Source organism: Microtus ochrogaster, unplaced genomic scaffold, assembly GCF_000317375.1.
Source record: "Microtus ochrogaster isolate Prairie Vole_2 unplaced genomic scaffold, MicOch1.0 UNK14, whole genome shotgun sequence".
Taxonomy (NCBI): Eukaryota; Metazoa; Chordata; class Mammalia; order Rodentia; family Cricetidae; genus Microtus; species Microtus ochrogaster.
The window spans coordinates 2,892,515-2,916,778 of NW_004949112.1; the positions used below are offsets into that span (position 1 = coordinate 2,892,515).

A 24,264-nucleotide genomic window follows, 5' to 3' on the forward strand; every position below is an offset into this window, starting at 1 on the left:
GAGAGGCAGAGAGATGGAGAGATGGAGAGAGACAGAGAGAGAGAGAGGCAGAGACAGATGGAGAATTAGAGAGAGGCAGAGAGATGGAGAGATGGGGAGAGACAGAGAGACGGAGAGATGGAGAGAGGCAGAGAGATGGAGAGATGGGGAGAGAGAGACGGAGAGATGGAGAGAGGCAGAGAAATGGAGAGTTAGAGAGAGGCAGAGAGAGAGAGAGGCAGAGAGATGGGGAGTTAGAGAGAGGCAGAGAGAGAGAGAGAGAGGCAGAGAGACGGAGAGTTAGAGAGAGGCAGAGAGACGGAGAGTTAGAGAGAGGCAGAGAGATGGAGAGATGGAGAGAGGCAGAGAAAGGGAAAGATGAGAGACAGAGATACTTATGGAAAGAGATAGAGAAGGGAATCAGGTCAAGAGAGAAACAGACACATTGAGGAAATGTGAAAGATGGAATATTGGGCTGAGAGGTAGAGATGAAAGGAGAGAAAATCAGAGAGACAGATGGAGAAACACAGGCAGAAGGAGAACACAGGGAAATCAGATACAGAAATGGAGGCAGAGAAAAACAGAGACAGAGACAGATGAAATGTTGGGGAGCAGAGATGAAGAAACAGGCGGAGAGAGAGGATGGAGGCTGTGGAAGGTAGAAGGGACCGAGTCAGGAGAGAGACACCGGGTGCCTTGTGGGCCACCACGGCAGCAGGACCCTCTCACCTGGCCTTGGTGTCTGCGCCTCCAACCCCAGCCCAAGCCCTGCAATTTAAGGGGCACCATAGGGGCGTGTCCTGTCCTTATCCACACCTTATCTGGCCAGACCCTGGCCTTGCAGCTAAATTGAGCCTCAGCTGTCAGCACAGCCAGGAGCAGCTGTACGGGCAGCTGGAGTACCAACCCTCCCCTTTCTATAGCCTGTTCCTCAGGCCCCTGGAGGTCAGCATGGAGCCCCATGTCCATGGGTATCAGGGAACCACCAGCTTCAGAACAGGCCTGATGAGGCATGTTAGGGCCAAGGGTGCTCTCCTCAGAAGTGGGGTGTCAGTGGGGCACCAAGTCAGCACTAAGGGCAAACAGGAGGCATTGAATCGGTGTACAGGCCTGCACCCTTTCCTCCACAGGCTCCTCATTTAATACCTTATTTGGTCACAGCTGAGGGGGCACCTGGGATGTCACAGGCTGCACCACTCAGGCCAAGAATAGAAACACCCAGGGAGTCCTGGCAGCTGTCCCCTACCCGGGACTGGACAGGCACAGGTGGGGCGGGGGTGGGGGTGGACAGGAAAGAGGGAGATAGAGGCAGAGAGAAGGTTAAGAGGCCCAGAGATCCAGAGAGACTTCAGAGCCATGGAAAGAGATGGGGAAGTGCGGTGTGCTGGCACACACTTTTAATTCCAGCACTTGGTGGCTGAGACAGGAGGATCATGGCAAGTGTCTCAAAAATGGGGAAAGGGTGCACACACACGCACGCACACACACACACATGGGGAAAGGGTGCACACACACGCACACATATGGGGAAAGGGTGCACATACACGCACGCACACACACATGGGGAAAGGGTGCACACGCACGCACACACACACACATGGGGAAAGGGTGCACACGCACGCACGCACACACACATGGGGAAAGGGTGCGCACGCACGCACGCACACACACACATGGGGGGGTGGAAGTGTTAACTTGGACACATGGAGAAGGACAGACAGAGAGGAGACCCAGGGAGGGGATAGGAAGTTGGAGAAGACAGAGGCCAGGGGCCAAGGGTGCTGGGCTCCAGGGTGGGGTACTCCAGCAACCCAGTATGTGTCTTCCACATGCTGCCTTGGTTTTTACTTTACAACTTGCCCTTTGACCTCAGAAATCTTGGGGACCAGATAGCAGCAGCTAGAGCCTCTGCCTTTTACTAGCATGGTGCCAGGATGTGGCCTTCATCCCCAGATGAATTCATTACCAAGAATGGCTGTCATACCCCAGTGTGGGCCCTTCCTCACCAGTAATCAATATCCTAGGTCCCTGTCCCATCAATGGAGGACAATCTCCCCCTTTGTTTCCTGCATGCCCCAGGGCTCAGGGCCAGGTCCTGGCCCTCTCCCCCCCCCAGGGGGGCTCATGCCATCACCTCCACTGCTTTTTCTGGGTGCTCCTATCTGGGCCCTCCTGCTGGCTCCAGCCCTCTTCCCCTCTGTCCCAGATAGGCCTGTCTGTCAACACCTCCCCAAATAACTGGTGCCGGCAGCAGGCCACGGCACTCTGGGCCATCTGGGGCCCTCCAAGTGTCGCGGCCTCTTGAGGTCAGCTTGGGTGACTGCGATGGAGACACCCCTCTTCTGCTTCAGTCTGTCCCTCACCTCCTTCAGGGCTGAGCCAACCAGACCTTTTCAGGCAGCCCAGCACACTGTGGGAAAATGGCAGCTGCCGTGGTGCTTTCCTGAGGTTGCAGTGAGGAGCGTTCTTCCCCAAGCCCTAGTCACAGCTTCATGCTGGCTCCCCCTGTGGGGGGAGGGGGTCAGAAATTCTAAATGGGCTCCACTGGGCTGGCCTCCTGCTTTTTAGGACCATGTGACTTCACTTGGTCACCCTTCAAGTCCAGTTGTTCCTGATGGAGACTGGTTATAACCAGTCCTATCTACTGCCCAGCAACACCGCCCCCCCCCCCCCCCCCCCGCCACCTGGGAAGTCAGGGTCCAGGGTCATCTTTGGGAACTACTTCCTCACCGATGTTCTAAACCTTAAAGAGGAGTGATCCCTGCTCCATCATATGTCTCCCTACTGATTTTGGGAGGCGACATGTCGGTCTCTGATTTCTGTCTCCCTCTGGGCACTGTGACGAGAGCAGTCCCCTGTAGCTCAAGCATAGATAAGAAAAAAGCAGATTTATTGAGGCAGCAGCAATGGTGGGGGAGTGGGGACTTTGGGTCAGGGCACAGGCCCCTCCTAGGCACTGGTAGCAGGCAGCTGGTCACAGGCACTGGGTCAGCTTGTGTTCAGCCAGCAGCCGGCCTCCTCCACCTCCTTGGTCACCACCAGTAGCACCTCGCACAGGCCCTGGGCCAGGGCAGCTGCCAGGAAGGCCCTGAAGGGAGACAGGGGAGACAGATCTTGAGAGTGCAGGCAGGCCCATCTCCTTGCAGGGGAGTTCCAGCACTGGTCTCAACCGGCCACTTCCTTCACCGCTCACCTGACACCATCCTCGTCCCCCAGGGCTTCAGGTGCCCGAAGCTTGGAGTCGAGGTTATAGTAGACGCCATTCACCTGGCGCAGGGCCACCCAGTGCCGGCGGCGCAGAGGCAGGGACAGCAGCCCCAGTGACACAGGAGAGGGCAGGTTCAGGATCAGGCCTAGCACCTTGGGGAGGGCCAGCTGGCACAGTGGTCTGGGGAGGGGAGGGACACAGCATGGAGCCCCAGAGGCCCTTGGATCCTGCTTCCTCTCCCAGAATGGCCACCCATCCACCCACCCACCCGTTACTTCCTACCTGCCGAGCCCAGCCTTGGCCTTGTTTAGACAGGGTCTCGGCATCCCAGGTGTGCCCACTACAGCAGTTCATGGGGTGCTGGGGATGGAACCCCAGCCTCGTACATGCTGGGTAAGCCTCTGTCAGTGAAGCCCCAGCCCCTCAACTTTTTGTTGTTTGCCCTTTTGAGTCAGGGTCTCCATGCACAGCCCAGGCTGGCTTCCATTGGGTTTGCCTCGGGTCAACAGACTGGTCTCACTATTTGTAACCTAATTTCCGTCTTTCTCCACCTCAGCCACGAGCCCCTCATGTGGACCTCACACCACCCTTTTGACTGGCACCAAGTTTATCGGTTTAGCCCGTCATTCAGTTAGTCCCACCTGCCACAGCCACCAGTTTTCCCCTGGAAAGAACCTCCCCCATCTACTATTAAGCCACCCTCTGCTTCATCCCCCACACGCAGGGCCAGTGCAGCCCACAGTCTAGGCCCTACCTCCTCCTGTCCCACCACACAGCGGCCAGGCCCAGGCCCTGCAAGGCAGCCATGATCACGTTGACATCATAGTTGCCGGTGCCCAGGAGGCTGCGATGGGGGTTCAGCCGGGAGTCTGGGGCTAGCCTGGGGGGAAGGGGGAGCAGAGCCAAAGTTGGAAATTCTGGAAAGGCCTCCACCTTCCCACACAGCAGAAACCCAGAACCTGACCGCTGACTCTTCTCTCTTCAAGCCCTGCACAGCTTATCGGACCCCAAGTCCTGTTTTCCCTCTCACCCTAATACCTGTACTCTCAGCCTGGAAAGATCTTTTGTCTTTGTTCACTCGGAAGCCTTCCAAATGTCTAGTCTCCCCCGAGCCCACCTCCAGGAGCCTTGGGCTGCCTTGCCCCTCTCCTCCTCCCACCTCTCATGACAAAGTCCCTGCCCTCCCATCCACCCTTCTCATCATGGCCTCTTTCCAGACTGGCTTCAGATGTCCTTTCTTCTGGGAGAGGAGTCATCAGAGCCCCCGAATGACAATGCCGTTCCTGTCACCAGATCTGAACAGTGCGCCTTTCATTTGGTAATGCCCTGCTCTGCTCGTTCACCAGGGAGAGCCCGTCTCCTCCAGTGGCAGTGGGCCTTGCATGGCCAGCTACCTATCCCCAGCTGTCCTTTGTGCCCAAGCCTCCCCTCTAGCTCTTTCCAGATGTGCCCTGTTGTTCCAGAGAGCAGTGACATGGAAGGACTGTATCCCCAGCCCCTCTCTTCATCACATCTGCCTCAGCTCTAGCTGTTCAGCAGGCCCTCGGCATCAAAGAGTTGGCTGCAGGGGAGAGGAGGGTCTTATAATCTACAGATGGTGTCTTCTAACACAAATCTACAGTTTAGGATGCTGGGTGAGCGGCAGTGAGAAGGCAGAAGGGCTGCCTCTGTATGTGGGCATGCGTTGCAGGCTGGGGTGTCTGTGTGTCCGCAGAAGGACCGTGAGGTGTATAAGTGGGAATAGGAAGAGAGTTTCTTAAAGTGATGGTAGAAATTCTGAGGGGCACCCAGGTGACTAAGAAAGAGAATACCTTGTGGTAACGGGGGAGCAGCCTGTGTCAAAGTTCAGAGACACCACAGCGGGGCCATTTGGGGCCAAAGAGAGCCATGAAGGATGAAGCTGCAGAGAGGCAGGCAAGGGCTAGAGCACCCAAAGCCTTGGGATTCAGGCTGAAGGGTCTGGGCTATTCTCTAGGAGTGTGGGGGACCCACAGAGGGACAGAAGCAGAGGAGGGGCTGTGTATAGGATGGACAGGCTGTGAGAAGTGGCAGGTGGAGGAGCAGGCAACAGCTCCGGGATCTGAGCCCTGGCCCTGCTAGTGTCCCAAGCAGGCTCTCCTGTCTCTCGGTCCTGCTCTTCCAGGGCCAGGACCTGTGGCTGTCACCTCTTGCAGATCTCGTCTGCAGCCTCCTGGCTAAAGAGCCGCTGTTGGAGGACGTTGTTGAGAGCGTGGACGGCGCACAGCTCTAGTCGCTGCCGTTCGTGGTACACTGAGGGTGGGCTCGGCCGCGCTTCCGGGGCCTGAGACATACCCTCCTCGGCTCCTGCTGGGGTGGAACAAGGAGACGGTGTTAGGGACCCAGGAGCTGGATCAACGGCCACTGAGATGGGCACTGGGGCCAGCTTGGGAGCACACGAGGTCCCTGACCCTGCTACCTAACATGTCTCCAGAACTAGAGGCATCTTCATGCCCCAGTCCTAGGGGCAAAAGAATCTTTCCTACTCACTTGGTAATAGAGACCCATCCCTACTACATGTCTCTAAGCAAAAAGGTACGAATCACCGTAACCTAGCAACGGAGAATAGCCTCTTCTATCCCTAGGAAACAATACTTTTTGGTTCCCAAGCAACAGAGGACACCCCACCCTCTTGGTAACCCGGTCCATTTTTCTGATCACCTAGTAATGGAGGACCCCCTCCTTTCTCGTCTCTGGGTAACAGGGTCTCTTCTGGTCGCCTGGCAACGGAAGACTTCCCCTCGTCAATAACCAGTGCTCTCTCCCGTCACCTGGCAACAAGGCCCTGTCCCAGCCACTAAGCAACAGGAGCCCCCTCTTCCTGTCACCTGGCAACCAGGCATGTTCCCACCCACCTCCGTACGGGACTCTCCCGGCCCTCACCCCGTCAGCCTCTCTTGCTCCCTGGGACCGACCGTTTTCGCATTCCCTGGGCAGCCGTCGGGTGGTACCACGCTGACTGGGCAGGCGGGAAGGACTACAGCTCCCGGCGACCTGTGCGCACCGGACTGCGATTCCCGAAGTTCTCCACGGGGCGCCTAAATCGGACGCACAGACCGGAAGTCCACCGGGGACGCGCTGCAGAGCGGAACTACAATTCCCGTCGGAGGACGCAGCCAGTTTTCGTGTACCCCCCAGGGCCACTGCTGCCTAGAGGTTTCTGGGAAATGTAGTAACTATGGCTCTCGCGATAGCTTCCAGGAAGTTGGTTTGTGTGTGTTTGTTCATGAACTCGCAGCTATGCCGTCATACACGATGTGTTGAGGCATGATGTAATTTAGGGGAAAGGAACCAAAGAGGCCAGAGAGAACAGCGGGCAGAATTTTGATGTTTACTGAGACACATAGTGGTCGAGGTGACAGCAAGGGCAGTGGGGGAGAAGACTTGTCAGCAGAGGTGGATCCCAGGTCTGGAGGGGAGCTGGCAGCAGCCTGTGGGGAGAATGAAAGACTAGAATGACGACACAGGCACGCAGGCGGCCATGGCGACCGTGGGCTTTGGAAATGGTAGTGTGCTATAACCCAAAGAGGATACCTAGAAAGAGGCGTGGGTTGTGAATGGAGAGACAAGAGTCTCTGAGACTCAGAAGTTGAGCTGGGGAGAGACCCAGAAAGCCTGGGAGTGAAAACTAACGGTGGGCAAAGACAGAAAACGGGTGGGACACCAACATGTTAGTTCTGCAGAATACAAAGGCCAGGGGACCCTTGGAGGAGCCTGACCGCACCCAGTAGGCTGTGCCAGAAGGCTGTGACTGTAGCAGAGCCGGTGACAGCTCCAGGCTGGGCTGGGTTCTCCCTGTGGGTGTGCACGGTGAAACAGTGGCCTGTGGGGCCTGGGGGGCCGTTCAGCTCCACGTCCACCACGTGCATGTCTGTGAGGCTGCAGCCGGCAGAGAAGGAAGGGCAGTTAGTCCATCTGGCCTGACACAGCTGGGCCACCTACTTCCTTTGCTCACCTAAGGTCAGCCACAAGCACCCCAATGACACCGTCGAAGCCTAGACTGGGGGCAGCCAGGGCAGCGGCTGCCATGGTGTTAGAGTTTCGGGGGGCCAAGGGGCAGAGTCCACGCACAGGACCCTCGTAGAGCACTGTGCGGGGCCCACTGCTGTGTGCTGCAGCCAGGGATCCCTCCAGCCGGAAGCCGTCAGGATGTGTGGCCATGGTGACTCGAAGGCTCTGGAAGCAATGGTGGGGTCAGGAGTCTGAGACTCTTACATGTTCCCTCGGTTGCAGCCAAGATGGTTCTCACCTGGAGGCCTCCGGCTTCATCCAATCTCCTAATGTCTTCAGACCCCCACAGGGCTCCTCGGGCCACAAACACAGTGTGACCCCAGTGGTTTGAAGCCTCCATGAGCCGCTGCTCTGTGGTCTGGTCAGCCAGAGCTGAGGGAGACCCCACCTTGGATGGTAGAGAGGGAAGGCCAAGACAGAACACTGCGGTAGGGCAGGATACAGCAGGCACAGAAAAGGACTTGCTGAGGCGTGAGGAGGCTCACCAGGAGGTTAGCGTGGCGCAGGATCTGTACCCCTGATTCGTGGATTATATTTGGATGAGCCACTTCTACCACAAGGTCAGGGTGCCTGGAAGAGGAGACATGGAGGGCCTTGGAGAAGAATCAGGTCTCCTCAGGGTTTGGAGGGGAATGGAATGGTGGGTGTGTTGGAGTTTGTGTGCTCTGAGCGCAGAGATGGGAGGCAGATAGAAACTTTGGGAAGGCTCCTACTGTGCTCTGGGTCACTGACCTTTCCTCAAGAGCAGTAAGGTCTTGGAGCTGCAGGGCAGGGGGCACGCTCCCTGCCATTCGTCCAGGGTCACGGTTCCATACAAAAACAAGTTCTAGGCCCAGTTCAGACCCCTGAGCCAGAAGGCGGGACACAAGGGATTGTCCTGCAGAGGAGAAGGCTAGAGATCCAAGGAAAGTAGAGAAGACTCCTCCCCCACTCAGGGAGCTGGATAGAGGGATAGGGAGAGAGAAGGGAAGACAGATATGAGGTGGGGAGACAGACAGAATCCCAGAGAGAGAGAGCCTGAGAGAGCTACCCCAGAGACCCAGAGAGAGAGAACCAAAGAAAGGGAAGGGGGAGAGAGACCTAGAGAGACACACAGAGACAAGACAGAGACCCAGAAAGAGGCATATAGAGATGAGACCAAGAAGAGAGATAGGAGAGAGAAATACCTCAGAGACCCAAGAGAAGACAGGGACCTAGAGAGAGGCAGATACCGCGACACACACACACACACACACACGCGCGCGCGCACACACACACACACACACACACACACGCGCGCGCGCACACACACACACACACACACACACACACACACACACACACGATAGACAGAACTGGAGAGAGGAACGCCCAGTGAGCGGGCAGGGCAGAAGGCAGGCTGGGCTGGCAGATTGGGGTGAAAGATATAGGAACAGAGATGTTTCTGGACTTTAGGGATGGGGCCATAAAAGGAGGCCCCAGGCTAGTTCTGACTCACCTAGGCGGCCATAACCTACCACCCCCACCCTCAGAGGGCCTCCAGGGACCATTCTGAAGGCTCTGGCCTTGAGCACGGTGACAGGGACAGTGATGTCCTGCTGTGGGAGATTCTTCAGTGCTAAGCTGCCTCTACCAGGCAGAGGCAGTGAATGATCTTTGGAGTTTGACCCTTGACCCTTTCCACTGGAGCCAGAGGGAGGGAGCAGGATGGTGGGGGTGGGGTGCTTCTCTGTGAGCCTTCTGCTCTCCTGTGCTGGCTGGCATGGTGGCTTGGGAGCTAGGCCTGTGTGGCCCTGTGTGCCCACTACCCACTCCACGGCCTCCTGTGCAGCCCACACTCTTCATCCCTCATGTTCAGTCCCCCCTCCTCAGGCTTGCCAGCAGGTTGTCATGGAAACTGCATTTTGCTTGGGATAGGGGAGGAACTGGGGACAGGAACCACCAGGCCCCCTTGCAGATCTCTTGATCTCTTTTTTGTCCTAAGGCCCAAGTGGAAAAGTCTGGCTGGAGTGTCCTGTGGTCCTCCATGCCCTCAGGCCTGGTCAGAGTCCTGCCCCCACCCCAGTGTCTGATTGCCCTTGAGCTCACCTTAACTGTGCTGTTTACCAACTCATCCTCCCAGCCCCCCCCCCTCCTGCCTCTTTGTATTCCTGGTCCTCTGCTCCCCCCTTCCCTCCCCATGTCCCATCCATGAAGAAGGGGTCTGCATAGCTGGGGGAGTTCCTAAGTGCTCCCAGGATTAGTCCAGCCACTGCCTGGCAGGCTTGGCATGGGACATAGCAGGCTGCAGCAGGCCAGCTCCCTGCCCCCATTGCCACCTGGTACAGCCGCAGTGTTGTCATGGCAACCAGGATCCTAGCCGAGATGGCTGCGGAGAAGGCAGGAAAATGGAGAGAGAACCCAAAGTGCATGCGCAACAGTCCTGTCCCGGCCTTCATCAGCACAGAGCTGGACAGGGAGATAGGGCCAGATGCCTGACAGTTGTCAGATAAAGAAGCCACTTAGCGCTGGGGTGGAGTAGAGGAGAGGACAAGATACAGTGGGGGTAGAAACATTGGGAAGAGGTGGGGACAGGGAGAAGGGGGCAGGAACACAGGGTGAAAGGAGTTGGGGGGCTCCTGCTCTCCCATCTCTGGTGAAGGTGTGCACCCTGGGGCCTGCAGTGCACACAGGCCAGGTGTCCATGTGCTGTATGGCTGGCTCTGGCTACCTCTCTGCCTTCCTGGGCAACCCTAGCTCTCTGGAGGCTGAACCTTGGACACGTGGGCCATTCTGAGAGGTCACTGATGTGCTACTCCAGCAGCACCCAGACCTGGCCTAGCTGCATAGTTTCCTCCTTGGTGATTGCAGACCCTGCAGGGGACTGCCCTCCATGCGCCCTGGTCTGCTTACAATGTGTTTACATGTGGCCTAGGCCTGCTTATTTTGTGTGCGCTTCCCTTGTACAAACTGTCTCCTGACTAGCCAGGGATATGTGTGAAATGGAGGAGCCTCTCCTATGGGGACACAACCACTTGCTCAAGAGTGTCACCCAGAAAGTTCTGTGGCGGCCCTGACTTTCAGATCATCAGTTGTGGCCTTCCTGAACAGCTGTGTCTGCAGATGGTCCCCTTGGGGAGGCTCTGCTGTGGTGCAAACCCATAAACTATGATGCATTCCTGCTCTGGGGGGTCACACATGCATGGCCCCAGTAACTGGGGGAGGCTGGGATGGAGCCCAACCCTGCCAGCACCATGACCTTGGCCTTGCAGTCCTCAGAACCCCAATATCCCACAGTTCTGTTGTCCCAGGCATCTGTGGAGTTTTGCAGTCCTAGGGTCCCTTCTGGGTTTCTCTCTCTCTCTCTCTCTCTCTCTCTCTCTCTCTCTCTCTCTCTCCTGTGTGTGTGTGTGTGTGTGTGTGTGTGTGTGTGTGTGGTGATGGTGGTGGTGGTGGCAGGCACCAGAGTGAGAACAGAAAGACAGCCAGAGATGGAGACAGAGACACCTAGGAGAAGGGCGGAGGCCAAGTCATTCCGGGAAGGGCACATTCCGGGAAGGGCAGCCAGGAAGATGGAACAGCGCTGCTATGTGCTGGGTGAACCGTTCCTCTCTGGGATCTTGGGAATAGAGAGTCCCAGATCTCTAATTTTGGGGTGCCCACTCCCCCTTCTGAGAGGACAACATTGCTGGTCCCACCCACAGTGGCTTTGTGCTCTGTTTGTTTTCAATACTTTCATGACCAAAAAAAAATTATTATTTTTTTTACTTTTTCCATGTTTTTTTTTTTTTTTTAAAGTAATTACAGAGCAGGTAGTGATTGACGCAAACCTCCCTTCAGTATCAAAAGAGTCTGTGGGGCGGGTGGGGCCGACCAGGGCCGCGAGTGGAGCTCGCTGTTGGGGACACTGTCGGAGTTGCCCCCTGGGCTCTGGTGAAGTTGTCTGTCTCTTGTGTTTTGAGTGTGGAGGAGTAGGAGGGAGGGACAGGCGTCAAACTGCAAAAAAGAAAGAAAAAAGAAAGAGCCATAAAAGGAGGGTTGGGATGAGGGGAAAGGGTACCCCTCGAAGAAACTCCTCTCCCCTGGAAGGTGGCGGGCAGGGCAGGTGGGCAGAGGACGAGGCAAGGCGGAGGGCGGGGCCACCTCTCCTGATCTCCAGGTCCTTTCCTGTTGCTGGATGGCGGTGCCCCCGGGCTGCGCAGCAAGCAGGAGCATCCCCGGCAGGCGTCCCGCGTCCCTGCCTGCCTAGGTTTAGATTTGTGTCTCTTGCACATTCTCCTTGGAGCCACTCTTGAAGAGCAGAGGTTCGTGGATGGAGTTGAGGCCGGGGCCCTTGGCCCCGCACCCGCCTCCTGGATTGCCGCCGTAGTGTGCCTTGAAGGCGGCCGCCACGTAGTGGTGGTGGTTGAGGTGGTCTCGCTCCAGCGCCGGGAGGGCCAGGTGGCTGTCCCCGCCCACGCCCGCGCCTCCGGCTACCGCAGCGGCCGCGGCCACCGACACAGCGGAGGCGGCAGGAAGCTCGTCCTCCACATTGATGATCTCCACAGTGCGCGTGGGCCCGTGGTGCTTGTGCAGCTGGTGCTGCTTGCGCAGCTTGTAGAAGGCCACCAGCATCACAGCGGCCATGAAGGTGATGGCCACAAAGCAGCCAATGATTATTTTGGTGGTCTTCATGACGTCGTCTAGATCCTTAAGCGCGTTCTCCGTTACGTCCGTGATGGGCACCGTGAACGCCTTCTCCGTGGGCCGCGAGGAACGTGGGGCCGGCGCTGTGGTGGACGCCGAAGCCGGGGCTGCGGCATCAGGCCGGCCACCGCCCCACGCTCCGTCAGTTGTGGGCCCCGGAGGTTCCTTTTCTGTACCGCGGGGCTGCTGGGACTCCTCACCCGGCTGTGTCTCCAGCGTCTCCACGGTGACCGTGGTGAAGTAAGTGTAGCCACCCGCGCCCCCGGCACCGGCCCCACCCCCGGGACCCCCGCCCCCAGGCCCCCCTGCAGCCACTGGGTCCACAGCCGATACATTAAGCGTGGCTGAGGCAGTGGTGTTTCCGGCCGAGTTTGTGACCATGCATGTGTACTGGCCCGTGTCCTGCACAGTGACATTGGTGAAGTTGAGCGTGCCGTCGTGCAGGACCGAGATGCGCACGCGGTAGGAACCATGCGTCATGAGGGTGCCGTTAGGTGTCAGCCAGTTGACGGAGGTCATGGATGTGCCTGTACGGCACTTGAGTTCAGCCGCCATACCCTCGGTGACATTGAGGTCTGTGGGTGGCTCCACGATGACTGGGGCGTAGCAGGTGAAGTGTGACTGGTCCAGCTCACCGATGTAGCGGCCCTTGAGGCCAGCAGGCGCGTGGCAGCGTGCGCAGCATGTGGTGTTGCTGGGTACCGTCTCCTTCAGCCACCAGCTGAGCCACAGCACATCACAGTTGCAGTGCCAAGGGTTGTGGTTGAGGTGGACGCGCTCCAGGCGGTGCAGGGGCGTGAAAAGGTCGTGTGGCAGCGACATCAGGTTGTTGTGGGACAGGTTCAGCTCCTCCAGCGACTTGAGGTCGTCAAAGGCATTTCGCTCGATGGTGGCCACTTGGGCGTGCATCAGCCACAGCTTGCGCAGGCTGGTGAGGCCCTGGAAGGAGCCGGGGCGAATTAGGTCCAGCCGGTTCCCCGACAGCTCCAACTCCTCCAGGCGCACAAGCGCTGTGAGGTTGGGGATGTCCTTGAGGTTGCACATGCCCAGATTGAGGTAGCGCAGGTTCACCAGCCCCTCGAAGGCCGCCTCTGATATGTACTCCAGCCGCTTGAGCTCTCCCAGGTCCAGGCGGCGCAGTGAGGGCACGCGGTTGAAGGCATAGGAAGGGATGCTTTCGATGGGGTTGTTGCGCAGCCACAGCTCCCGGAGCTTGGACAGGTACTCGAAGGCCTGTGTGGGCACCGTGGTCAGCCGGTTGTCGAAGAGCTCCAGTGTGTTGAGACTAGGCAGCCCATTGAAGGCGCCCACCTCGATCTTGCGCACCAGGTTCTTGCTCAGCTGCAGGATCTCCAGGTGCCGGAGGTGCTTGAATGTGTCTGTGCGGATCACCTGCGGGGAGACTAGTGTCAGTAAGCTGACAAGCTTGGGAGCAGCAGACCTCTCCAGTTCACAGCAGGATAATGAGACTCAGCAGTCAGTATGTGTTGCTAATGACAAGACCCAGGGCCTCCAAGATGCTGGACAGGAGCTCTGTGACTGAGCTGCATAGTCCTCACGGGGGACTGTAAGCGGGTGACCTACACTGAGCCACGCCCCAGCCCCTCACTGGGGGGTTCTAGGCAGGGGCTCTACCATTCATTCCCCAGCTGTCTTTTTACTTTTTCTTTGGAGACAGGGATTCATTAAGTTCCTGAGACTGGCCTTAAACTTGATCTTGGTACTCTGGGCTTCTGACTGACTGGGAAGACAGGGCTGTGCCTCCACACAGTCCTGTTTTTCACCCTTCAACAGTGCTGTGACTCCTCTGCTTCCACATGGAGGAGGCTTGCTGGGTACTGAGCTAGGCGGGCCTCCCTCCCTCTTGTGTGTTTTTATGAACAGATACGGAAATGGAGGCTGTGGAGGTAATGAACAACCCCGTCTGGTCCTCTCTCCCAGACCTGCCTCCTCTTCTTGGCTACGGGACCTGTCACCTGACCATTGTCCAAGGTCAGTTCCCCCAGGAAGGGAGGAGGCAGAGGCTGTTAGCCACAGGCTGTTGGAATCCCTTGAGCACTGGCTTCTCCTCACCTCAGGGTCCCCACTGTTATCACGTGGGCTTGGAGGGCGGTCCACCCCAGGGAGCGGAGCCCGGGCTGCCACCCCAAAGCCTTCACTGAAGTGCCCCTGCAGCTCGCAGCTCAAGGGCTTCAGCCATGCAGGCCCGCCCTCAGCGTCTGCACTTTATGTATCTCGTCCTCTTCATTCCCATCCCAGTTCCTTTTCCCCCTCACCCCCCACCAAACCCTGCAAGGGTGTTTAGACCCACAGACCTGTCCCCGCCCTGCTCAGCTGCACACAGAGAGGACAGGGACACTGATGTCTCAAACTTACCCTAAGTTGGCATTGATATCAAGATATCACAGGGTGTGATAACTTGAATTCCAAATCCTCCTGCCTTCCCTTACCTCATGTAGAGATTACAGGCATTCACCAGCATTTGCATTATGAGTGCTGGGGCTGGAACCCTGGGCTTACTGCATGCTAGGCAGGCACCCTGCATCCTAGCCTAACAGGATCCCTGTAAGAGCCATGGTGCTGGCTTCAAGCACGGCGTCCTCCATTGCCGTCACCTTCCTTCCCCTCCATGCTCTCTTTATCACACATTCTAGCTCCCCAGAACTACTCACTCCTCCTTGGCCTCCAAGCCCAGTTCCTCTCCTGGTCAGCTCCCCAACCCTTCCATGCCCAGATCAGGGTTGCCTGCTCTGGAGGATGTCCTGGCTGTATCCTCCATGGGTGGAAGGCGCCCACGTGGCTGTGTGGCTCTGGCTTATGAGAGCAGAGCTTCCCTCTGCAGCAGAATGAGTCTGAAATCATCCCTTCTGAGAACTCCTGTCTGGGGCACCCTCTCTTTCGCGGTGCTGGGAAACCCAGGGCCCAGGGCTCTCCAGTTCATCTGATCACAGAGCCACACCCCCATCTCCTCACTGTGTTAAGGGGGTGCTCTGCCACTATGCCACATTGCATTTCCTGAGCACAGTTCATAGAAATGCTGTGATTTTAGGGGAGAGACGAAAGGGGAGAGAGCTGAGCTTGGTGACTCATGCATATAATTAATTCTAGCACACAGGAGTCTGAGGCAGGAGGGTTACTGTGAGTTTAAGCCACCCTGAGCTATGCAGTGAGACTAAGTCTTAACCCCATCTGCACTGTAGCCCTTAAGAAGGAAACCCAGGAACCCCCACTCACTGCAGTAGGTTCAGTGGTCAGAACCTGGACTGAGACCTCAAGTGTGAGGGACAGAGAGAGGGGCTGTGGAGGGAAGAGGCTCCTTAGGGAATGCTCCCTAGAACCAAGCCTGGCTGGTACCAAGTCAGAACCACAAACAGAACAAGCATTCACAAGCCTTTCTTTCTTATTGATGAGAGTCACCTGTACTCCTCTTGAGGAGAAACAGCAAGGAAAGGAAAGTCTGAGAACAGTTCAGTCATGTTAGCCATTCAACACACATCCATTCATCCCCTTCTTCTTTCTTTGAGAGATATTTATTTTGTGTGTAGGAGTGTTTATCTGTGTGTGTGTATGTGCACCATGTGTGTGGTACCCACAGAGGCCAGAAGAGGGCATCGGGTCCTTTGGAACTAGATGCTGGGACTGAACCTGGCTCTCTGCAGGAGCGGCAAGTGCGTGTGAGTGTGAAGCCATCTCTCCAACCCTCAATCTCCTTTTCTATGTATACAAAATTGTAGATGATTAGACTTTAAGCTCTTGAGACTTTGTGGCTCAAACTGGCCTTGACCTGGAGCCAAGCCTGCCGTTTTGGCCTCCTGAGTAGCTGGAAATACAGGTGTGTGCTGGGATCACCAGTCCCCGTTGATGGGACTGAGAAATGTTGGGAGACATGTAAAGGCCACATCTGGGTGTTCCAGACAGTGTGGGTCCAGAGACCAGGAAATGATGAAGCTTGGACCCAATAATACATGTTTAGTTTAGTGAGGGGCTGCAGGTGTGGCCCAGTGTTGGTGAGCCTCCCCAGGGTCCCCCAGTGGGGCTGGGTGTGTGGTTCAGTGGTAGAGCCCTTGCCTATCATATGTGGGGTTCCGTGTTCAGTGGCCAGATAAAACAGCGACTGCAGACACAGGAATACTTGGTTCTGAGTTTTCGACTCAGCAAATCATGATGGATGCTTGTCCTGTGTTTCAGCCTTTGCTTCTTCCCTAGCACCTTCCCTTCAAATAAGTGGCCAGAATTATCCAAGGTGCAGTTCTGACCTTAGTGACTTCGGTGTGCATAAAGTATGCATGCATGTGCGTGCACGCACACACATACACACACACACACACACACACACACACACACAGTGCCATCTGCTGGTCATACTCTGTCTGGGTTTCTGTATCCCTCTTGAGATGCTCTCTCTCTGCTTTGTGTAATTCCCAGGAAAGCCATTTCGTATCCACTTGCTCACCTACCCCAGATGGTTCCACTCATCCCAAGGAGTGTTTACTAGCTCCATTATATTGACTGCCTCTGGTTTGATATGCTATGACCCTGTCTGGACCATGAGTTCTGCACTTAGAGCATTCGGTGCAATGCCTGGATTGCTGAGCTGGGTCTGAGGGCAGATGGACCCGGGGAGTAAGGCCCCCATGATGGGTAACATAGTCAGTTTAATAAAATCTAGCTAGAGTCACCCAGGAGACAAGACTCTGAGTACATCCATGAGGGGTTTCTAGACTGAGTTCATGAAAGTGGGGGACACCATCCTATGGGCTAGGGGCTCTTGATTGAATACAGTGGAGAAACTGAGCTGAGCACCTGTGGACTGGCTGCAGTGTGAACAGGTAACACTCCTGCCGCCATGCCTTCATTGACATGCTGGACAGCACCACCTAGAACTGTGAGCCAGAATAAGCCCTTCTTCTCTTAAGTTGCATTTTTCAGATATTCTGAGATAAAAATAAGAAATGTCATCAGTACAGACCCTGGCTAGGCAGCACCCAGGTGTGTGAAGTCCCCCGGGACCAAATTCGAGTGTGCTGATGCCTGCCATCCCAGCACTTGGGAGGCTGAGGTAGGAGTGTGAGTTACTGGGTAGCCAAGAAAGACCTTGAACTCCTGATCCTCCTATCTCCACCTTCCACGGGCTGGGAGTCTAACAGAGTGCTGCCACACCTAGTTGACACAGGGCTGGGGACTGAACTCAGGGCTTCACTCAGTCCCAGTCCCACCCTGCAGTCCCTACCTTGGTAGAAAGCTCAGCTCATTTGTTCTCAGGGAGTCCATGAGCTCACAGGAATCCCTCGTACCATGCTATCTGATGTCTGTACCCATCCTTTCCCCACCTCCTGCAGGTGGATTGCTTCTCATCCCATTTACCTTTAGAATTCAGGCTGCCTTTCCTCTACATGGTTACCTAAAACACTCAGGTGGTTGAACAGGACTGGATCCGTAGGCCACAGGGAGTGGTGCTACTTGAGGGGTTAGGATTCGGTGCCACTTGTGGTCTTGTTGGAGGAAGTGTGTCACTTTGGGGGGCTTTGGGGTTTCAAATGCTCAGATCAGGGCCAGTGTTGTCTCCTCTCTTCCTGCTGATTGGGATGTAGAACTCTCAACCACTTCTCCTGCATGTCACCATGCTCCCCACCATGATGATAAGGGATGAAACCTCTAAACTGTAAGCCAGCCCCAATTAAATGCTTTCCGTTGTAAGAGCTGCTGTGGCTGTGGTGTCTCTCACAGCAATAGAACACTGACTAAGAACCTCTTTTTCTTTTTTTTCTTTTTTCTTTCTTTCTTTTTTTTTTTCTGAGGCAGACAGCGTCTCATCATGTAGTCCAGGCTGGCCTCAAAGGCCTCTACCTTAGTCTCTGTGTGCGCACGCATATGCATGTTTACTGTGTGTGACGGCTCTCAGGCTGCAGATTTCCAGCTGTCACATAGGTCTGGTCAGCCGTATCCCAGCCCCTCCCATGCTTGATGCCATCGCAGGAAGGGAAGCAAGGGTCTAAAGAGTGGAGTTAGTTGTCTTGCTTCCTCTCGGAACCAGGCTTGCCCCAGGAAAAGCAAACCTCACGTATGGTAGGCCAGCACTCTACCAACTGAACTGCAGTGCCAGCCTCCCTCTGCCCGCCACGCTTTCACCTTAAGATGGGGTTGCCATACAGTTTTTGCTGCCTTGGAAACCAGGCAAGCAGCACCATGCTGACTGATTTATGGATGTCTGAGAGGTTTGTGTCACTCTGGGCCTTCCCTGGGGATGGATGTAAACAGGACAGACGAGTCCTGACCTTGCAGAGCCTGTGGTATCTAATCACCCGTTATGCTGGAACTGTGGAGAGATCCGCCTGCCTCTGACTCCTGAGTGCTGGGATTAAAGGTGTGAGCTACCTACCATACCTGGCTCAAATGATTTATTTTGAAAAAAAAAAAAATTTCTCATGCTGTGCCCAGCCATTTGGGTTTTAGTTCATTACAGGTGCCGTCAAGTTGACAAAGAATGGCCATGACGGTAGCCTTGTGACACCTCCATCGCCCTATCAGCTGTGTGACAATTCCTGACAGACCCCAGGGCAATGGACTCGTGGAGCAGGGAGACGCGGGGTTTGGGGTGACAGACCCCAGCTAGCCACAGCCATTCCCATAGTCCTTTAGCAACACGTGTGATCCTTGCCTGGCTCCTTGCCAGGGCTGAGGACTGAGTGGGCACTCAAGCTAGGGAGTCTGGCTCCAGCCCCCCCTGCAGCCTGGCCACCTTAGGGCACTGTGCATGTCTGGCAGTCTGTAACCAGTACTGGAGCTGAGTGAATCGCACTGTGTTCTGCTGGGGCTTTTAAGGAAACAAACTGTCAGGAGATCCTTTATTAAAAATTTAACTGTGGTAGGAAAATGATTAAGTGGACGCTCATCCTAATGCTATTATGATAAATTGTTTTCATACGTCCTGAATGTAATGAAGCGGGGAAACGTTGAGCAAGCGTATGAGGGTTATGGTTGGTTTGGTTTTGTTTTTTTGACACAATTTTTTGTTTTAAACTCTTAAAAAATACTGGATTGGAGATACTCAGGTAAGTGTTGGCCATACAAGCTTGCTGTCCTGAGTTTGATCTCCAGACCCCACCTAAGAATATGGATGCATTGGTACACTTCTGTAGCAGGCCAAATGAGGCAGAATGGCCAGTCAGTGTAGCCAAACAGGTGAACTTCAGGTAAAAAGGTGAGAGGGACAAGGAAGACACTTGATGCCAACCTCTGCCTCCATACACACACACACACACACACACACACACACACACACACACACGCTACAACACACACATAATACAACACACAAACTCACACCACAATACAACATACCACACACACATACAATAAACACCACACAGAACACACACACATACACACAAACCACAAACATATTACACATACACAACATACTACACACACATACAAAATACCACATCCCCCCACATACAACATACCATACCATACACATACATACACACCACACACACACCATATACCCACACACACACATACATGCACAATGCCACATACACACCACACATATACATACACTACACACAGCACACACACGTACACATACCACACCACACACACAGCAGACACACACATACACAACAGCATGCACGCACACACATATACCCACATCACAAACCCACACCTACACAAACACCCCCACAATACATACATGCATCAAAAAAACAAAACACCCCAGGTGTTTTGATGGCAGCTTCTGTGTTTATCCTTGTCCTTTGATAAGGTGCCTTCTTTTTCCTCAGGGACTTCTTTGGAGGCTATTACATGGCTGAGGCCATGTGTTGGTACACGATTGGCCACTAAGTCCCCCCAGGCCAGAATGGGCTCCTTCCCTCCTGCCATGGACTCTGAGTGCTGGGGAACATGCTGAGAAAGCTGAGCCCTGATTCTCCTCGGTGTCTCGGTGTGCTCTGGCTGACCTAAGGAAGGACCTGCAGAGGGTGTGTCCCTCCTCCCTTCCTCTCCAGGGCCATGAGGAAGCATGCTGGCACAGATGACTCCCAGCCTGTACTTCACCCATGGAGGTGGAGCCTAAGTCCACCCAAGTGAGGAGGAGGTGACCCTGAGGCGCAGAGGCCTTCGGGTGCTCAGGACACAACAATTCTACATGTTCAGCGTGACAGCTGCACGAGGGTGATGGGACAGAGGTGTGGGCCACCATGGCCTTGTGTTATGCCATGTGGGTGATGAGCAGTGCCACGCTCTAGGCGAATGTTCTACCTACTGAGCCAAGCCCCCAAACTTCTCAGTAGCTCTGACAAAGGGACCTGTTATCCTCACTTTGAGGTCTGGCAGTTTCCATACTGTGCCCAAGGCTGTGAGTGGCCCCTGTATGTCCCTGGACACAGAGCACATGGGAACTGAGGGGCGGAGGAGCTGTGGGAGGAAGAGTACCTCAGGAGGAAGAAGGTGCCCATGTCTGGACCTCTCAGTCACTGTGTTTAGAGGGTCAGGGCATGCTGTCTCCTGGTTGTAGTCCCAGAATGCAAAAGGATTATGGGAAGTTGCAGTTCAGCCTGGGCTATAAAAGGACTGCCTCATCCCTTCCCTCCAGCAATACACATGGTGCAAGTTTGAGGACCCAAGTTCAGACTCCCAGAATCCACAAAAAGCTGAACAAAGAAGAGCTCAGACCAGCACATGCTCAGTGGTTAGCAACAGAGACCAGCCCCAGACAGAGTGGAAGGGAGCTCCAGCTCCAGTGTGTCCTCTGACCTCCACCTCCACTGTGCACTGCAGAGTCATATGCGTGAGCGCACACACACACACACACACACACACACACACACACACACACACACACGCAAGATGCAACCCCTCTTGAAAATGTGTTTCCAGATTGCCAACAAATTGTTAATATCCTCATTGCATGTACAAAAATGGTAAATAAGCCTCTCTCTCTCTCCTCTCTCTTTCTCTCTCCACCCACCCTCACACACACACACACACCAACAAACAAAGCATACACACAAACCTCGGCCTGGGGAAGACACAGCTGATAGAACATTTGCCCAGTTAGCAGGAGTCCAGAGTTGTACTCCCAGAACCCACATCAAAAGCCAGGTGTCACCAGTGGCAGCTGTCTGTCATGTCAGGCTGGGGATCCCAGGAGCTCACCCTGACAGCTGAGCACCAAGCCAGCGAGAGACCTCCTCAGAGGGCATGGTTGCTACCTGAGAAACGGTATCTGAAGCTGTCCTCTGCCTCCACACATGCTTGAGCACACATAGGAACAGGAGATCTCTCTCTCTCTCTCTCTCTCTCTCTCTCTCTCTCTCTCTCTCTCACACACACACACACACACACACACACACACACACACACACACTCGTCAGGGTAGCTCAGTTGATTGGTGGAGTGTTCACAGAGTCAGAGCATGCACAAACCCCAAACCCCGAGTCCATCCTCAGCACCACATAAATCAGGTGTGGTACACTTTCCCGTCATCCAGTCTTTGGGAGGTGGAGGCAGGAGGGTCAGGAGTTCAAGGCTATCTTCTGCAATCCAGCCTGAGATAAGTGACATCTCACCTCAAGTAAGAAAAAGAAGCTGGAGGAGAAGAAGACTCCGAACCCAGCAAATAGCTCAATGAAGGGGACAGGTGTGTGGCCCTTCCCCAGGCTCCTCAGACAGCTATGGAAGGGGTACCCACCCAGCCACAGATGTAGCCTCTGCCTCCCTTATCTACACCTCGTTCCCCTGCCCAGCCTCCTGAGTGCTGTGACGCTGGGCTCGGCTTCTGCTCCTTCCATGTACTTTCTGGTTGCAGAAAGTATTGAAGGCTTTCCATGAACAAATATTTAGAAAACACCATCGGAGAAGTTAAATTCTCACAAAGAGCAACCTCGAGAGAGAGGCATGGGTAGTATTTTTGTGTGTTCCTTGTGAAATGTTTCTCTAAAAGATTTATGTATAGCTGGGCGGTGATGGCACACGCCTTTAATCCCAGCACTTGGGAGGCAGACACAGGCACATTGTGAGTTCGAGGCCAGCCTGGTCTACAGAGGGAGTTCCAGGACAGCCAGTGCTCTACAGAGAAACCCTATCTTGAAAAAAACAAAAGATTTATTTATTTTTAGGAGTATGGTGTTTTGCCTGCATGTATGTATGTATACCACATGTCCAGTGCCCACAAAGGCAAGGAGATGACGTCAAATCCCCCTGGAACTGGAGTTTCATGTGGTTGTGAACTACTCTGTGGGTGCTGGGTCTTGAACCTGGTACTCTGTAAGAACAATCCTTTAAGATTTTTAACTAAAAGTCAAGTGGTGGTGGTGCACAACTTTAATCCCAGCACTCGGGAGGCAGAGGCAGGCGGATCTCTATGAGTTTGAGGCCAGTCTGGTCTACAAGAGCTAGTTCCAGGACAGGCTCCAAAATCTACAGAGAAACCCTGTCTCGTAAAAACAAAAAACAAAAACAAACAAAAAAATTTAACTAAAACTTTTTTTATGGGTGCTGGAGAGATGACTCAGCAGTTAAAAGCCCAGGCTGCTCTTCTAGAGGACCCAAGTTTAATTCCTGGCACCTACATAGCAGCTCACAACTATCTATAATTTCAGTTCTAGGGGGTCCAACACCCTCACACAGACGTGAATGTAGGCAAAACACCAATGGACATAAGTGAAATAAACTATAAAAATTTGTATGCATGGCCAGGCGGTGGTGGCGCACGCCTTTAATCCCAGTACTCGGGAGGCAGAGGCAGGCGGATCTCTGTAAATTCGAGGCCAGCCTGGTCTACAACAGCTAGTGCCAGGACAGGCTCCAAAGCTACAGAGAAACCCTGTTTCGAAAAACAAAACAAAACAAAATTTGTATGCATGTGTGTATTTTGCTTGCATATATGTATTTGTACCATGTGTATGCCTGATGCCTTCAGAGGTCAGAAAAGGACATCAAAGTTGGGAGGTTGTCAGACACTATGTGGGTGCTAGGAACTGAACCCGGGTCCTCTGCAAGAGCAACAAGTGCTCCTGACAGCTGGACCATGTCTCCAGTCCCACGCCCTGTGAAGTTTTAAAATGTTAACTCTAGCCTCCAGGCGGTGGTGGTGCACTCCTTTAATCCCAGCACTCGGGAGGCAGAGGCAGGCGGATCTCTGTGAGTTCGAGGCCAGCCTGGTCTACAAGAGCTAGTTCCAGGACAGGACCCAAAAACTATGGAGAAACCCTGTCTCAAAAAAAAAAAAAAAGTTAACCCTAGGGGATCATTTGGAATTCCTCCTTGTATTTTTCGAAAACTCAGTAGTATTGCTTGAGATGGAGTCTTGCTATGTAGCCCACATTAGCCTGGCAATCCTCCTGCCTCAGCCTTCTGAATGCTGGGCTGTCAGCTGTGTAGCCCCATACCTTGCTAAACATTTGGTGTCATATATGGGACATTTGGAAGTGTCTCACAAATGCCTTTAAGACCTCATTAAAAACACCTATGCAGAATCTACAGAGAGTGTGCGAAATCCCCCCAGTTGAAGCCACACAATAGCCAAGGTGGGAGCATGGGGTAACTCCCTCCCTGGGTTTTTGCTAGGCCATGTTCAAAGGGGAAGTCTTTGAACCTTCTCTGCCCTCCCGTGGTGGCTGGGGGAGGGACAGCTGTACGGGGCCTAAGACCAGCAATCCCCCCTCCATGGCGCTTTCTCTGCAGAGCCTGGGGACAGTGCATGCATACACGGGGAATATGCTCAAAGCCCAGCACTCACAGGAAGAACTGGGTGTGTGGCTCACGCTTGTGATCCCAGGATAGAGAGATGGAGATAGGCACATCCCTGGGGCTAGCTGGGTAGCTAACCTAGCTAATTTGATGAGTTCCAGGCCCATGAGAAATCCTGTCTCAAAAATGAGGTGGACAGCTCCCAGTGGATAACAGCCAGGGTGGAATTCTGAACACACACACACCAACATGCACGCACACACACACACACAAAATGAGAAAAAGACCTACAACTTCCACAAGAGTCCCCTTCCCCAAGTGTGATTTTCGTAGCAGGGGATGGGTACGTGGGCCACCAAGGGCAGTTCTGAAGCATTAGGGTGATGAAGGAGACACACATGGCTGAGGGGACACGGGGACAAAGAGCCAGTTCCACAGTAGTTGTGTTTGCATAAATTAAACACACACAAGCATGCACAGAGGCACACATGAAGACACACAGACGCATGCATGCATACAGAGACACGTGCATGCAGACACACAGATGCATGCATGCATACACACAGACACACATGCATACACAGAGACACGCATGCATACACAGACACATGCATGCATACACAGACACATAGACACATGCATGCAGACATACAGACACATGCATGCAGACACAGACACACGTGCATGCAGACACACAGATGCATGCA

The 24,264-nt window shown here is 54.4% G+C and overlaps 3 protein-coding genes across 12 annotated transcripts in view; all 3 read right to left on the minus strand.

Moving 5' to 3' along the window:
- Nucleotides 1–2,848: 2,848 nt before the first annotated feature.
- On the minus strand, nucleotides 2,849–6,295 carry Josd2 (Josephin domain containing 2). Of its 7 annotated transcripts, XM_026789155.1 has the most exons (6): nucleotides 6,121–6,295; nucleotides 5,867–5,925; nucleotides 5,353–5,515; nucleotides 3,942–4,067; nucleotides 3,173–3,367; nucleotides 2,849–3,067 (listed from the first exon to the last, which is right to left on the minus strand). In XM_026789155.1, exons 1-6 carry the CDS (start codon nucleotides 6,129–6,131, stop codon nucleotides 2,968–2,970), a joined length of 654 nt encoding a protein of 217 aa, XP_026644956.1. In that variant the 5' UTR covers nucleotides 6,132–6,295; the 3' UTR covers nucleotides 2,849–2,967. The 7 variants fall into 7 exon arrangements, with proteins under 7 accessions (XP_026644956.1, XP_005366929.1, XP_005366928.1 ...); XM_005366872.2 differs by lacking the exon at nucleotides 5,867–5,925 and having other exon boundaries at nucleotides 5,353–5,512; XM_005366871.2 differs by lacking the exon at nucleotides 5,867–5,925.
- Nucleotides 6,296–6,516: 221 nt separating this feature from the next.
- Aspdh (aspartate dehydrogenase domain containing) lies at nucleotides 6,517–9,257 on the minus strand. 3 transcript variants are annotated; one of them, XM_005366875.2, is made up of 7 exons: nucleotides 8,694–9,257; nucleotides 7,949–8,093; nucleotides 7,702–7,786; nucleotides 7,455–7,604; nucleotides 7,161–7,381; nucleotides 6,930–7,084; nucleotides 6,517–6,636 (listed from the first exon to the last, which is right to left on the minus strand). In XM_005366875.2, the coding sequence occupies exons 1-7, from the start codon at nucleotides 8,743–8,745 to the stop codon at nucleotides 6,593–6,595; spliced, it is 852 nt and encodes a 283-aa protein (XP_005366932.1). In that variant the 5' UTR covers nucleotides 8,746–9,257; the 3' UTR covers nucleotides 6,517–6,592. The 3 variants fall into 3 exon arrangements, with proteins under 3 accessions (XP_005366932.1, XP_026644954.1, XP_026644955.1); XM_026789153.1 differs by lacking the exon at nucleotides 6,517–6,636 and having other exon boundaries at nucleotides 6,645–7,084; XM_026789154.1 differs by lacking the exon at nucleotides 6,517–6,636 and having other exon boundaries at nucleotides 6,645–7,084; nucleotides 7,949–8,155; nucleotides 8,694–8,715.
- A 1,655-nt stretch (nucleotides 9,258–10,912) lies between these two features.
- The window catches only part of Lrrc4b (leucine rich repeat containing 4B), a 32,398-nt gene continuing 19,046 nt past the window's right edge, over nucleotides 10,913–24,264 (minus strand). For both annotated transcript variants that reach the window (XM_005366877.2, XM_005366876.3), the window contains exon 3: nucleotides 10,913–13,252. In XM_005366877.2, coding sequence (XP_005366934.1) covers nucleotides 11,426–13,252 — 1,827 coding nt within the window. In that variant the 3' untranslated portion in view covers nucleotides 10,913–11,425. The remainder of the gene's footprint in view (nucleotides 13,253–24,264) is intronic.

Coding starts and splice junctions, on each gene's coding strand:
- Aspdh (XM_026789153.1), bottom strand. CDS start 8,745: ATGGTCCCTGGAGGCCCTCTGAGGGTGGGGGTGGTAGGTTATGGCCGC. Junction 7,787..7,948: donor CTTACTGCTCTTGAGGAAAG/GTCAGTGACCCA, acceptor CTCCTCTTCCAG/GCACCCTGACCTTGTGGTAG. Junction 7,605..7,701: donor TGCGCCACGCTAACCTCCTG/GTGAGCCTCCTC, acceptor CTACCATCCAAG/GTGGGGTCTCCCTCAGCTCT.
- Josd2 (XM_026789155.1), bottom strand. Junction 5,516..5,866: donor AGGGGGTCCTCCATTACTAG/GTGATCAGAAAA, acceptor GTTCCACCCCAG/CAGGAGCCGAGGAGGGTATG. Junction 3,068..3,172: donor GGGGACGAGGATGGTGTCAG/GTGAGCGGTGAA, acceptor GTCTCCCTTCAG/GGCCTTCCTGGCAGCTGCCC.